General features: G+C 63.4%; 1 protein-coding gene across 2 annotated transcripts in view; it reads right to left on the reverse strand.

Annotated features, from left to right (window-relative positions):
• Window positions 1-1,335: 1,335 nt before the first annotated feature.
• The window catches only part of PTK7 (protein tyrosine kinase 7 (inactive)), a 103,301-nt gene continuing 91,624 nt past the window's right edge, over window positions 1,336-13,012 (reverse strand). For both annotated transcript variants that reach the window (XM_045009560.1, XM_045009562.1), the window contains exons 13-20: window positions 11,778-11,905; window positions 10,801-11,004; window positions 6,930-7,085; window positions 5,300-5,532; window positions 4,616-4,696; window positions 4,276-4,427; window positions 4,011-4,189; window positions 1,336-2,262 (exon numbers count right to left, since the gene is read on the reverse strand). In XM_045009560.1, coding sequence (XP_044865495.1) covers window positions 2,102-2,262; window positions 4,011-4,189; window positions 4,276-4,427; window positions 4,616-4,696; window positions 5,300-5,532; window positions 6,930-7,085; window positions 10,801-11,004; window positions 11,778-11,905 — 1,294 coding nt within the window. In that variant the 3' untranslated portion in view covers window positions 1,336-2,101. The remainder of the gene's footprint in view (window positions 2,263-4,010; window positions 4,190-4,275; window positions 4,428-4,615; window positions 4,697-5,299; window positions 5,533-6,929; window positions 7,086-10,800; window positions 11,005-11,777; window positions 11,906-13,012) is intronic.

The raw sequence follows: 13,012 nt of genomic DNA on the forward strand, positions 1-13,012 counted from the left end.
TATGAGGATGATCAGAGAAATGGAAAACGAACCTTATGAGAAGAGACTTAAGGAGCTTGGCTTGTTTACTGTAACCAAACGCAGGCTGAGAGGAGATGTGATCGCTCTCTAGAAATACATCAGAGGGATAAACAGGAGGGAGGGAGAGGAGTTATTTAAGTTAAGCACCAATGCGGACACAAGAACAAAGGGCTATAAACCGGCCATCAATGAGTTTAGCCTTGAAATGAGGCGAAGGTGACGTTCTGGAACAGGCTCCCCAGGGGAGCAGTGATGGTGCCAGGAATGAGTTTGAAAAGTCTCTGGAGAGGATGGTCTGATGTTGCCTATGATGGCACGTGGCCCCATCGACTGCTGTTAGCCAGTATCTCCCCCAGCCGGAGATGGCTCAGTGCGGGGAGGGCTCTGAGCTACCACAGAGAATCTTTCCCGGGTGGCTGGCTGGTGGGGTTTGCCCACATGCTCAGGGTCTAACTGATCGCCGTATTTGGGGTCAGGAAGGAATCCTCCCCCAGAGCAGACTGGCAGAGACCCGGGCGGTTGGGGGGGAGATTCGCCTGCCTCTGAGGGGGCAGCAGGGGCTGGGCGAGGTTCTGTGGCCTGCAGCTCAGACTGGATGTTCATGCTAGTCCCTGCTAGCCAGAATGGCCCATGCAGGGAGATGGCCGAGGCCACAGACCCATCTCTTGGGGAGGGGGCATTGCCCAGCGTCTGGGCACTACCCCTGCCATTGCTCAGGGAAAAGCCTCCATGCCTGGGCGTGGGGGCCCCATGAGCTCTGCCCCTTGCAGGTCCCCCTGGGGCTGGCGCCCCCTCTCCTCTTAGCGCTACAGTCCTGGCCTCGCTGCCCCTGTGCCCGGGGTGTGGGGAACATGCTGGGCCAGTGCCACCTGCCGCAGGGACGGCCAGGCACCCGCGGGCGTCTCCAGCACCGGTGAGGGGGGCTGCAGGTGGGGACCGGGAACGCCCAGGGGCTCTGCGGCAGCAGCTGGGATGGAAAATGTTTGTTTTTCCGCTTCTCACCAAAAAACCAAAACTGAAACGTTCCCCGGAAGAGACAAACCCACCTGCCAGGCTTTTGCTGACGCGCCCTGCAGAGCACCCTGGTTCCCGGCCAGCTCCATGCCCGGCTCCCGGGTGAGGCGGGAGGCCACCCAGCAGCAGGGACGCCAGCCACCGCGTGTGCCCCTCGCCCTGCTCCCGGAGCCCAGCACAGCTGCGTTGCCCCACCCCACGGCTGGCGTGTGTGCGAGGCACTGGAGGGCTGGCGGCGCCGACAGCCGGGCCAGGACCCGCCCAGCCTCTGCAGGGAGGAAGGAGGCTGAGCACAGCGGCTACAAAAAGGGATTCTTTATTGAGAGCAGCGTGTAAAAAACCTTGGCTGTCACAGCCCCCGCGCAACCAAGCCGACCCCCGGGCTCTGGGCTGGGAGGGGTCAGCGCGACACCGGGAGCGGAGGGGCGCCCCCCTGGGAATCATACAAAAAGGCATCGGACAGTCAGGAAAGCGAGTGAGAATCTCCTTCATATGCCAGGCACTTGGTGTTCCTGCCGCTCGGCTTGCTGCGCAGGGCCATGGGCGGGGCGGGGCAGCAGAACCTCGGAATAAATAGCCAGGTTCCTCGGCGACTCCGGGAGCGGATCTGCACGGCTCCCCTCGCCTGACAGCGGCAGGGACGCGGCCCACAGCTCCGCGCCAGGCTGCCCCAAAGGAGAGGCTGGCAGCGGCGCGCGGGGGAGAGGGGAGGGCTGCATTGCACAGCGCGTCTCAGCCGAAGGGGGTTCCTGGCAGGCTCCCAGTGCCGAGGGACACGGAGCCCAGCCCCCCGGGACGGGGCCTGGCTGTGCTGGGTGGCGGGGGCTCGGGGCGGCAGAGGAGCCCTGGTCAGGGCTTGGAAGTGGCCCGGGCCCCCCAGCGTTCCCTGCAGCACACAAGGGCTGGCTGGAGCACCGTGGGGAGCCGAGGGAAGGCCTGGACGACACCATGCCGGCAGCACCCAGTCCAGCCGTGATAACCCATGGTCCCTCTGGGCTCCGACTCGTCCCAGTCCGACGCTGGAGCCCGGCTCCCCCCGCCCCCCTGCAAGGGGCCGGCTGCCCGCTCAGGCTCTGCTGTCGGACGGGCTGTCGCCCAGCGCGGTGGCGAGCTCACTGAAGGAGGGGCGTTCCTTGGGGCTGGCGGCCCAGCAGCGCTGCATCAGCTTGTAGAGCTTGGAAGGGCAGCCCTCGGGGTGGGGCAGCTTCATCTTCCCCGCTTGTAAACCTGCAGGGACAGCAGGGACCCGGGGTGAGTGACAGGAGAGCCCTGGGGCAGGGCGGGAGTCACCCCCCTGCAGGGACAGCAGGGACCCGGGGTGAGCGACAGGAGAGCCCTGGGGCAGGGAGGTGTCGGCCCCCTGCAGGGACAGCAGGGACCCGGGGTGAGCGACAGGAGAGCCCTGGGGCAGGGCGGGTGTCGGCCTCCTGCAGAGACAGCAGGGACCCGGGGTGAGCGACAGGAGAGCCCTGGGGCAGGGCGGGAGTCAGCCCCCTGCAGGGACAGCAGGGACCCGGGGTGAGCGACAGGAGAGCCCTGGGGCAGGGAGGTGTCGGCCCCCTGCAGGGACAGCAGGGACCCGGGGTGAGCGACAGGAGAGCCCTGGGGCAGGGCGGGTGTCGGCCTCCTGCAGAGACAGCAGGGACCCGGGGTGAGCGACAGGAGAGCCCTGGGGCAGGGCGGGCGTCAGCCCCCTGCAGGGACAGCAGAGGCCCAGGGGGTCGGGGGGAGGGGACAGGAGAGCCCTGGGGCAGGGCGGGTGTCAGGCCCCCTGTAGAGACAGCAGAGGCCCAGTGGGTGAGGGTAGGGGGGGACAGGAGAGCCCTGGGGCAGGGCGGGGCATTGGCCAAAGGCCTGGGGGGCAGGGGGTGAGGAGAGCCCTGGGGCAGGGCGGGTGTCAGGCCCCCTGTAGAGACAGCAGAGGCCCAGGGGGTGAGGGGGGGGGACAGGAGAGCCCTGGGGCAGGGCGGGGCATTGGCCAAAGGCCTGGGGGGCAGGGGGTGAGGAGAGCCCTGGGGCAGGGCGGGTGTCAGGCCCCCTGTAGAGACAGCAGAGGCCCAGGGGGTGAGGAGGGGGGGACAGGAGAGCCCTGGGGCAGGGCAGGTGTCAGGCCCCCTGTAGAGACAGCAGAGGCCCAGGGGGTGAGGGGCGGGGGGCAGGAGAGCCCTGGGGCAGGGCGGGTGTCAGGCCCCCTGTAGAGACAGCAGAGGCCCAGGGGGTGAGGGGGGGGGACAGGAGAGCCCTGGGGCAGGGCGGGGCATTGGCCAAAGGCCTGGGGGGCAGGGGGTGAGGAGAGCCCTGGGGCAGGGCGTGCGTCGGCCCCCTGCAGGGACAGCAGAGGCCCAGGCGGTGGTGGGGGGGGTGAGGGACAGGAGAGCCCTGGGGCAGGGCGGGGCATTGGCCAAAGACCTGGGGGGCAGGGGGTGAGGAGAGCCCTGGGGCAGGGCGGGTGTCAGGCCCCCTGTAGAGACAGCAGAGGCCCAGGGGGAGGGACAGGAGAGCCCTGGGGCAGGGCGGGTGTCAGGCCCCCTGTAGAGACAGCAGAGGCCCAGGGGGTGAGGGTAGGGGAGAGACAGGAGAGCCCTGGGGCAGGGCGGGGCATTGGCCAAAGGCCCGGGGGGCAGGGGGTGAGGAGAGCCCTGGGGCAGGGCGGGGCATTGGCCAAAGGCCCGGGGGGCAGGGGGTGAGGAGAGCCCTGGGGCAGGGCGGGTGACAGCGCCGAGCCTGTGTGCAGGAAGCCTGGAGAGCCGGCCAGGGCCGAGGCACTGAGCAGTCTGGGGAGGGCACAGGGATTGCCGGGGGTCACCGCGGGGCCTGTCCAGCCCTGGGCCCGACTCAGATACCGGCCAGGACCCACTGCTCCAGCAGCCTTCTCAGGAGCGGGAGAGAAGGCAACAGCCCAGCATAACCCCCCAGCCCAGCAACCTCCTCTGCCCAGCCCCGCCCAACCCCGGTGCGGGCGGTGCCCCACGTACCCGCTAGCACCTCGTCGTCCGCCAGCTTGGCGTGGGGCATCTCCCCGTGCGTGAAGACCTCCCACATGAGGACGCCGAAGGACCACACGTCTGACTTGGTGGAGAACTCGTCCTCCAGGACGGCTTCCGGGGGCATCCAGCGCAGCGGGATCCAGGCTTGGCGGAAGTGGTAGTACTCACTGCAAAGCGAGACGGGGGTCAGGCCGGCCGGAGAGCGCCGCACCGGGGAGCCCGCGGCAGGCGGCCAGGGTCTGGCCTGACGCACCTGTTATACACGTCCTTGCTGAGGCTCAGGGCCGACACCTTGACCTGCCTCTGAGCGCTGATCAGGCAGTTCCGGGCGGCCAGGTCCTTGTGCACAAACCTGCTGTTGGAGAGATGCTCCATCCCCAGGGCCACCTGGCTGCAGACAGACACCTGCCACGAGAGACACACCAGTGCCAGGCACAGGGCATCGCAGCACGGCCTGCCCCTGTGCTGGGCCACATCAGGGCTGGTACCCGAGGGGCAGGCTCCAGGGCCCATCCTGGGGAGGATCGGGGCCCTCAGCCGGGCAGATTGGCCCCTTTTAGCCCACCGGGGGTCACCGATGCTCCCTCACTTACCTTGTGTTTGTTGCTGAGGGGCTGAGGCTTGAGCGTCTCATCTTTGCTCTTGGAGATCCTCAGGAATTGCTTCAGGTCCCCCTGGCAAGGCCGAAATCGCCACGTCAGCACGGCTCAGGGCAGCCAGGGGCTGTGTCTGCCAGAGGCATGAGCCCGCCGCCCTCTGGGCAGCAGGCGAGAGCTCCAGCCAGGGAGCCCTGGCACTGCCAGGGCCGGGGGAGCGAGGGCTCCGGAGAGACCGGCGTCCTCTCGGCCCCAGGTTTTAGACCAGCGCCCCCTTACACAGCTCTGCCCTCCCTCGTGCAATGGGCAGCTGAGCCCCCAGGGCGGATCGGGCTCCGCGCGGTCCCCGTTCCCCAGCCGGGCCTGGGCACTCGGAGCCTGGACCAGGGGGGCCTGGCAGCTTGGCACCAGCCCAGGGCCAGGGGACCAGTAACCACGTGCCCTGCCCCAGACAGACCCACACGGAGTCTCCGCTCCCTCCTGGACCGTGCTGGGGGGGAGCCCTGCCTGGATCCCCACAGGGCAAAGCGGCCTCTAGATAGAGGAGGGAGCGGAGGGCCTGGCCACAAACCCAGCCTCCCTCCTCTGGTCTCCTTCCTGGGTGCTAGAGGGTCTCTCCCCACACGGCATCTCCCGGCCTGCGCTCAGCCCCGCCCCTGGCCAGCAGGGCCCCTCCCTTACCAGATCCACGTACTCCAGGATCATGTAGTGCGGCTCTGCCTCGCGGCACAGGCCCAGCAGCCGCCCCACGTTGGGGTGGCTCAGTTTGCCGAACATCTCCGCCTCGCGCCGGAAGTCCAGCTGCAGCTGCTCGTCTCTCGTCTGCAGGCTCTTCACCAGCACCAGCACCTCGCTCTCGCTGTCCTCCAGGCCTTTCGCCTTGGCCAGGAAGACCTCCCCGAACTCGCCCTTCCCTGGAAGCAGAGGGCAGCAGGTCACCTCCGCGCAGCCCAAGCCCCCTGCCCCGCTGCAAACAGGAGAGCTGGAGCAGAGAGGGGATGACTCTCCTGAGTCACCCAGCAGCTCAGGGGCAGAGCTGGGAAAGACCCCAGGTCCCGAGTCCCAGTTCAGCACCTGACCCACTAGGCCATGCTGCCGCCCTGGTTTCCTACACTAAGCTGGCAGGAGAAGGCTGACCCAGCCTTACTCTCGAAGCAGCCAGCAGGACAGAGCCGAGAGCTTTGCCCAGCTGGGGTTTTCACAAGCCCCGGTTCTGGGGTAAGCAGCTGGGGCAGTGGGGCCAGCAGGGAGATGGCCATGCAGGGGACAAGGCGCTGCCACTTGCACACACAGGGTGTGGCTGGCGGCTCACAGCCGCACGTTTAGGGCAAGCGGCTAGGTTAGCGGTAAAGCTACGGCAATACGGCCAACGCCCCGCTTCCGACCGGCGTTCCTGTCTGCTGATATGCGGCAGGGCGTTACCAAGGGCCCAGTCAGCTCTGCCCAAGAATGTCGTACAAGTGGGCATTCCCGGAGCCAGCGCTGCCAGGAGCCGGGGGTATCTCTGTGCGCATGGGGTAGGGGCGGGTGACAGTTCTCATCCCCCGTGTTCTGTCGGAGGGGGTCACGCTCCATGCATGCTGATGGGGCTGGGATGTCTGTTCTGCACAGGGAGGTTTCCATTGTGCTGGTGCTGCGGCTGATTGCAGGACACCAGAACATGGCACGAGGAAACAGCCCCTCAGGGCGACAGCCCCTGGGGACTGAGAGCCATGCCCGTGTGACACAGCAGCCCACTGCTGCCAGCCGGCAAAGGGCTCACTAGTCTTTACAAGCAACTCCTGTCTCGATACCCCCCACTACTGCAGCTGATTTAATGCTTTAGGCAAGGCGGGGTGCCTAGCTCCGCGGGGGGGCGGCAGACGCTGCAAAAGACTGAACTTTGGGGGGTGGAATCTATCAGACAGGCCAGGATTGGGTTTCGATGTAACCATGTGTCTCCACTGCTCACGCTGGTTTCTAGCTGACTCTGTCCCTTCTGCAGTGAATCTCCTGTTTGGCTGTAGCTGCCCTGGAGGGCTGGGATCCCCTGTCATGTAGGAAGTGGGATTTCTGTGGCTAGCTCGTGATCAGGGGCTGGACTCCACAGGGGGCCCCTGGGGAGAGACTCAGGGGACGGGGTGCATCTGCTGGCAGGCTGCAGGGCTGGTGCAGCCAGAGGAGAGTGCTTGAGTAGCAGCCGCGCAGGAGGCAGCCCGCAGCTGGCACAGGCAGGGCGCCCGCGGGCTGGGGGCAGCCAGGGGGCTCCCAGCCCGGGAAGCGTCACGCCCTGGCTGAGCCTGGGTTCCGGACCTAGCCCCACTGCCCATACCCAGCGTCGTGATGCTCTGCAGATTGGCGCGGGGGAAGTGCATCTTGTCGGTGGCGCTGTGCCTCTTGCTGGCGCCGGAGCTACTGCCCAGATTGGTCAAGGCCACTTCTTCCTGGATCTCGGCCGTGGTTTGCCCGTTGTGCAGCAGAGCGCCGCCTGCAGAGCGAGGAAAACGGGGCCGTCACTTCCCGGCGTGGGCAGCCAGGAGCTCGGGTCACTGCCCCGGTCGGGCTCGGAGAGCGCTCTGCCCCTCCACACACTCAACCCCCCCCAGACTGACATCCCCCCCAGACTGACATCCCATGCCTGGAGCCTGACACCCCCTCGCCAGGCTCCTGACGGCCTGCAGGCTGCTACCGGCTTCTCCAAGCCTGGGCCCTGGGAGACCTTCCGCTACCGCACCAGCTGCCCGGGGCTCTACCCATCGCCAGAGGAACCGGCGCCTGAGTTCCCGGGCAGAGCGAGCTGGCCATGCCCCACGCAGCCTCCAGCACGGGCCCCCTGAAGGGAGCTCAGCATGCAGGCTGGGGACGGGGAGCAGGGCCGTCCTTAGGCACAGGCAGAAGCCTAGGGCAGCACTAGGTCTGGGGGCACCGCTCTGCCGGGAGCCCCGACAGATGGGAAGCAGTGGAGCAGTAAGAGCAGGCTGCTGGGTCCTAGAGAGAGCTGAACGCAGCACAGGCTGAGGGAGGGGATGGGCTGCTGGGGTCTCTGGGAAGGGGTCGGGGAAGGAGCTCACCTGTGCGTGTGACTCTTTCCCCCCGGCTGAGGTGAGGTGAGGCAGGCTCTGCGGCTCCGGAACCAGTATCCTTTGTTGTCCCCCATAACATCCATTCTTCTCCCCCCCGCCCCATGGAGCGCCCCATGGAGCACCCCCTCCTTTCTCCCTCCCCCCCCAGGAGCATCCCTCTCTCTCCCTCCTCCCTCCCCTCCGTCAGGGCTGGGTTGGGTGAGGTGCTGGGGGGTAGGTGGGGGGAGGAGGCTGCCTGCCTGCTGAGGAATGAAAGTGAAAGTAACTCACTTCCTCGGCCAGGACTGGAATGTCACATGGGGCTGGGCTGGGGTTAGCCAGATGTGTGAAAAATCAGGACAGGGGGTGGGGGTAGGGTGAGCAGATGTCCCTATTTTATAGGGCCAGTCCCAATTGTGGGGTCTTTTTCTTATATAGGCTCCTTTTACCCCCACCCCCCACCCCCTGTCCTGATTTTTCACACTTGCTGTCTGGTCACTCTAGATGGGGGTAATTGGTGCCTATATAAGACAAAGCCCCAAATATCGGGACTGGCCCTATAAAATCAGGACATCTGGATCTGGGCACCCTAGCTGGGGAGCGCCTCTGCCCCAGGCTGGCAGCTGCCAGCGATCCACCTCATCCGGGGGGAGCTACACAGGGCAGGATGAGCTGCTGTGGCTCCATGGGTGACCTGTCCCTGAGATCAGATGCTGTGCTAACTTCACCATGGTCCGTAAGGCTGGTGGTGGTGCCCATTGGTGTGTGATTGGACCTGAGGGTTTGCTGCTGCTGTTGCCACTCTGCACCCCAAGAGGTGGATTTTGGGGTCTACTGCAGCTGTTGGACCAGCAGGCTGGGGGGTGAGCCAAGCATGAAAGCAGGGCTGTGTTGCCATTTAGATTGTCATTTAACAACTTTGTTTGCCAAAAATTCTTGCTAACAATCCTGAATCCAATTTCAATATTTAAAAAAAAAAAATCAATATCTTAGCCAAAAATAGAAAATTAAGTTGTTGACAATTATTAGTGACAGGTTTGGTTTGCGGCAGGGAGTGGGCCAGTTTTCATCAGAGAAACAAAAAATGTTGACTGACTTTCCTACAGCCTGTTACTCCTGATAAGAGCCCTCCAACAACTGTAATATGCTCATCTCCTTACTAGTGTACAAAGCAGGGGTCGGCAACCTATGGCACACGTGCCAAAGGTGGCAGGTGAGCTGATTTTTGATGGTACGCAGCGGCAGGCTGAGCGGCTCAGCCCATCACTGCTCTGGGGTTCCGGCTGCTGCCCTATTGCCAGCTGGGATACCGGCCACCGGCCCCACTCAGCACCTGCTGCTGGCCTGGGGACCCCCAAGGAACCCCAGGCTGGCAGCGGGCTGAGCAGGCGGCTGAACCACTCAACCTGCTGTCAGCCTGGGGTTCCATTCACTCAGCCGGCAGCGGGCTGGGGGGTTGAGTGGCTCAGTCTGCTGCCAGTCTGGGGTGCCGGCAGCACTCAGCCTACTGCTACTTCGGGGTTCCGGCTGCCGGCCCCTTGCCAGTCAGGAGCCCAGCCGCCGGCCCCACTCTGCCTCCTGCCAGCCTGGGTGAGCAGAACCCCAGGCTGGTAGCGGGCTGAGGGGGTTGGCAGCCGGGATCCTGGCTGGCAGGAGTTGGTGGTCAGAACCCCAGACCAGCAGCGGGCCTGGGATCCTTGTCTAGGGTTCCAGCCACCAGTCCCGCTCAGCCCGCTGCCAGTCTGGGGCTTCATTTACTCAGCTGGCAGTGGCCTGAGCAGGACCTCAGATAATACCAATAGTTTATTTATATAATATAGACATAGAGAGAGACCTTCTACAAACGTTACAATGTGTTACTGGCACAAGAAACCTTAAACTACAGTGAACTTGGCACACCACTTCTGAAAGGTTGCCGACCCCTGCTATAGACTGACCATATGTTGTACTAAGATTCTCCTGCTTTTTTTTTTTCCTGTGAGTCAGTATAGCTTTTGCCAGCCCAGAAGTTGGGCAGCCAATGTTTTACATTTTCACAATGTTTTCTCCAACTTTCATAAAGTAAATACATAGTTAATATGAGTTTAAAAGGCCAGGGACACTTCCTTGTGAAGAATCTGTGCAGCAGATCATGCTGGAGCTGTGAAAATGTCAGTTTTTGATGGAACTTTAGGGGCAGTGATTTATCATGTATTTTAGCATGTGAATGTGCTGCTAGTGCCAATGTCTTTCCAAACAAAAATAAGGCACAATAGGACTTCTGTACCATTTCTGTGCTACCTTAATCTAGATGAGATGATTCTGTGCTGACTTCATTTTGGTCACTTTGTGCTTTACCTAGCAGTAAAACTGGGGTTATATTTTCCCACTGTTTGGAAACCCAGCTTATTAAACTGATTTTGCAGCCAAAAAAGCCAGAAAGATTGCTTTTAATTAAAAACAAATCTTTGTTTCAATACCTCGTCATATAAATTTCCAATAAAATTTTGACAAATTAAAAAAATTATATTATTTGCATCATTCTGTCAAATCAGTATTTTTTCTATAGTGCTACTTCTTTAGTGCTAGTGCATCAGCATTACAGTGTGCTTCATTAAGTTAAACTGGTTTTAATAACGTGAATGTGGCAAGTTTTCCAATACTGTATGCTTATATTTGTGTTGCTAAGAGCAGATCAGGCACAGGGGCACCAGTTTAATAATCTCGCCTAGGGCACCAGAAATCCTAAGGACGGCCCTGGAGGGGGAGCAGGGAATGCCTTGGCATGGGGGTCAGTTCTCACGCTCCCCACTGCTAGGGAAAGCCACAGAGGGGGCGCAGCCTTGCCCTGCCCGCCAGAGGGCACTGCATCCACGCACTGCAGGGGACTCTCCCTGCTGCGGCCCAGTCGCTCGTTGGGTCACTGCACAACCTGCCACGGGGCAGCCCGGCCAGCCTCCGCTGGCACCTGCACTGCCAATGCCACCGGCACAGCCTGCTGGGAGAGCCTGGGACCCCAGCCCCACGCTCCTGCCTGGCACAGAAAGGACTCTGCGCTGATGGAAACGGAGCCAGCCCCCGTCCGTCCCCAGCCCGCTCCCAACGCACTGGGGCCTGCGTGGGAGGCCTGTGCCGAGCCCCGGCTGGCTGCTAAGGCCTGACCGTTGAGACACTCCATCTCGGGCTCCTCGCCCTCCGGGTGCTTCTTCAGCCGCTTGGCCTTCCTCCGCTTCTTGCAGTAGAACATGAGGCCCAGCACAATGATGATGTAGGCGACGGCCGCCCCGACCGACAGCCCGATGGTCTGGATCATCTTGTAGGGTGTGTGGCTGTTGGGACCGTCATCCCCTTCCGCAACCGGCTTGTCTGGGGGCAAGGGACGCAGTGTGAGATGAGAGCGCAACGCATAACTCAACACGCAGCCTGGCTGGACGGGACGCGGCTCAGACGGTGCGTGTGTGTGCAGGGGAGCCCCTGGCTGGGTGGGACGCAGCTCAGAGGGTGCGTGTGTGCAGGGGAGCCCCTGGCTGGGTGGGACGTGGCCCCAGGGAGCCCCTGGCTGGGTGGGACGCAGCTCAGAGGGTGCGTGTGTGCAGGGGAGCCCCTGGCTGGGCGGGATGCAGCTCAGAGGGTGCGTGTGTGCAGGGGAGCCCCTGGCTGGGCGGGACGCGGCTCAGGGGGTGAGCGTGTGCAGGGGAGCCCCTGGCTGGGCGGAACGTGGCCCCGGGGAGCCCCTGGCTGGGCGGGACGCGGCTCAGAGGGTATGTGTGTGCAGGGGAGCCCCTGGCTGGGCAGGTCACTCTGTGGGGGGTGCTCTTTGCCCTGAGTGAGTCCTGACCCCAATTCCTCAGCTGTGTTGCCATAGGGAGCCCGACTACCTGCAGCCACTGAAGCCCCAATGGTCCAGCTCCAACCCCCACTTGGCTGTCTCCACATTGCGCTCACGGTGCCGTGTGCAGGAATGGTGACCTGCCGGCGCGGCAGAACGGTGCTACGGGAACAGGAGACCCTCCCTCGACTGCACAGAGGTGCCCGTGCAGAGGGGAGACGCCTGCCCTGCCTTCCCCAGCTGCTGTTCCCACTGGGGGCTGAGCTGCTCCTGCCCGAGTCCCCAAGAAGGGCTCGAGGGCGCCTCCTACCTACGACATAGAGGGTGGCGTCACGGTGTTTGATGTTGCAGCTGTTGCCAGCAATACACGTGTACCTCCCGGAGTCGTCCGTAGCGACGTCGTAGATCACCAAGGAGCCGTTGGGCATGATCTGGATCCTGTGAACAACAGGCCCCCACCACAGCAGCACTTAGGGGGTGTCCCGGGTGCTAGGTGCTGCGCAAACCCCAGGCAAGGCCCTCCCGGGACACAGCATGTGAGGCCAGAGCAGAGGGGAGCGGCAGGGGGCGAGGGCCCGGGTTCTTGTTGGGTCTGTGCAGCCAGGGATGGCAGGGAGGGAGACGGTGGGAATTCTGTGTCATGTTTTCTATGAACAATACCGTGTACCTCAGAATAGCTCCCGCTACCCCCATATTCCTCCAGAGGCCTCCTGGCCTGCATGGAGCCAGCAGCCAGCCGGCCCACTGCAAAGTGCTGCCCTCCAACACTGCGTGATGCAGAGCACACTCCCGGAACGCCTGTGCGGGCATCTGATCCAGACGAACAGCCGTCCGGGGCCTCAAATCCGTCAGCACAGCAAGCCCCCACCGGCACTGCCCACTGCGACTGACGCCGCTGGGACAGGAGAGCGGTTCTCACCGCTGAGACGCATGCGCCTGCACACCCAGCGGGCGAGCCCAGGGCCCAGCAAAGGGTGTGAATGAGGTAGGTGCTGGGTCAGGCATGCAGGGTGCTGGCTGCCCCCCGGCCAGCGCGCTCTCCTCTGCCTTGGCTCCACTGCTCTGCTGCTGGTGAAAGGGGCCAGGAGGCAGAAAGTCTGAGTCCTGGCACCGCTCCTCAGGCCTCAGCCCTGCTAGGGGCCTCGCTCTCCCTGCCCACCCTGCACTCAGCCCCTTGGCCGCGGCTGTCGGTGACGCTGCCCTGTCGGATGTGGGCACCTGCCTCGAGGAACTGGACCGAAGCCCCGTCTCCGCTCAGCCCTGTAACTAGACCGGTCCAGTTAAAGCAGCGCTGCATGGGAAGGGCTGTACCTCCACTGTAACCCTGCGCTCAGCCCTGTAACTAGACCGGTCCAGTTAAAGCAGTGCTGCATGGGAAGGGCAGTACCTCCACTGTAACCCTCCGCTCAGCCCTGTAACTAGACCGGTCCAGTTAAAGCAGTGCTGCATGGGAAGGGCTGTATCGCCACTGTAACTCTCCGCTCAGCCCTGTAACTAGTCCGGTCCAGTTAAAGCAGTGCTGCATGGGAAGGGCTGCACCTGCAT

Source organism: Mauremys mutica, chromosome 3 (assembly GCF_020497125.1).
Source record: "Mauremys mutica isolate MM-2020 ecotype Southern chromosome 3, ASM2049712v1, whole genome shotgun sequence".
NCBI classification, from domain to species: Eukaryota; Metazoa; Chordata; order Testudines; family Geoemydidae; genus Mauremys; species Mauremys mutica.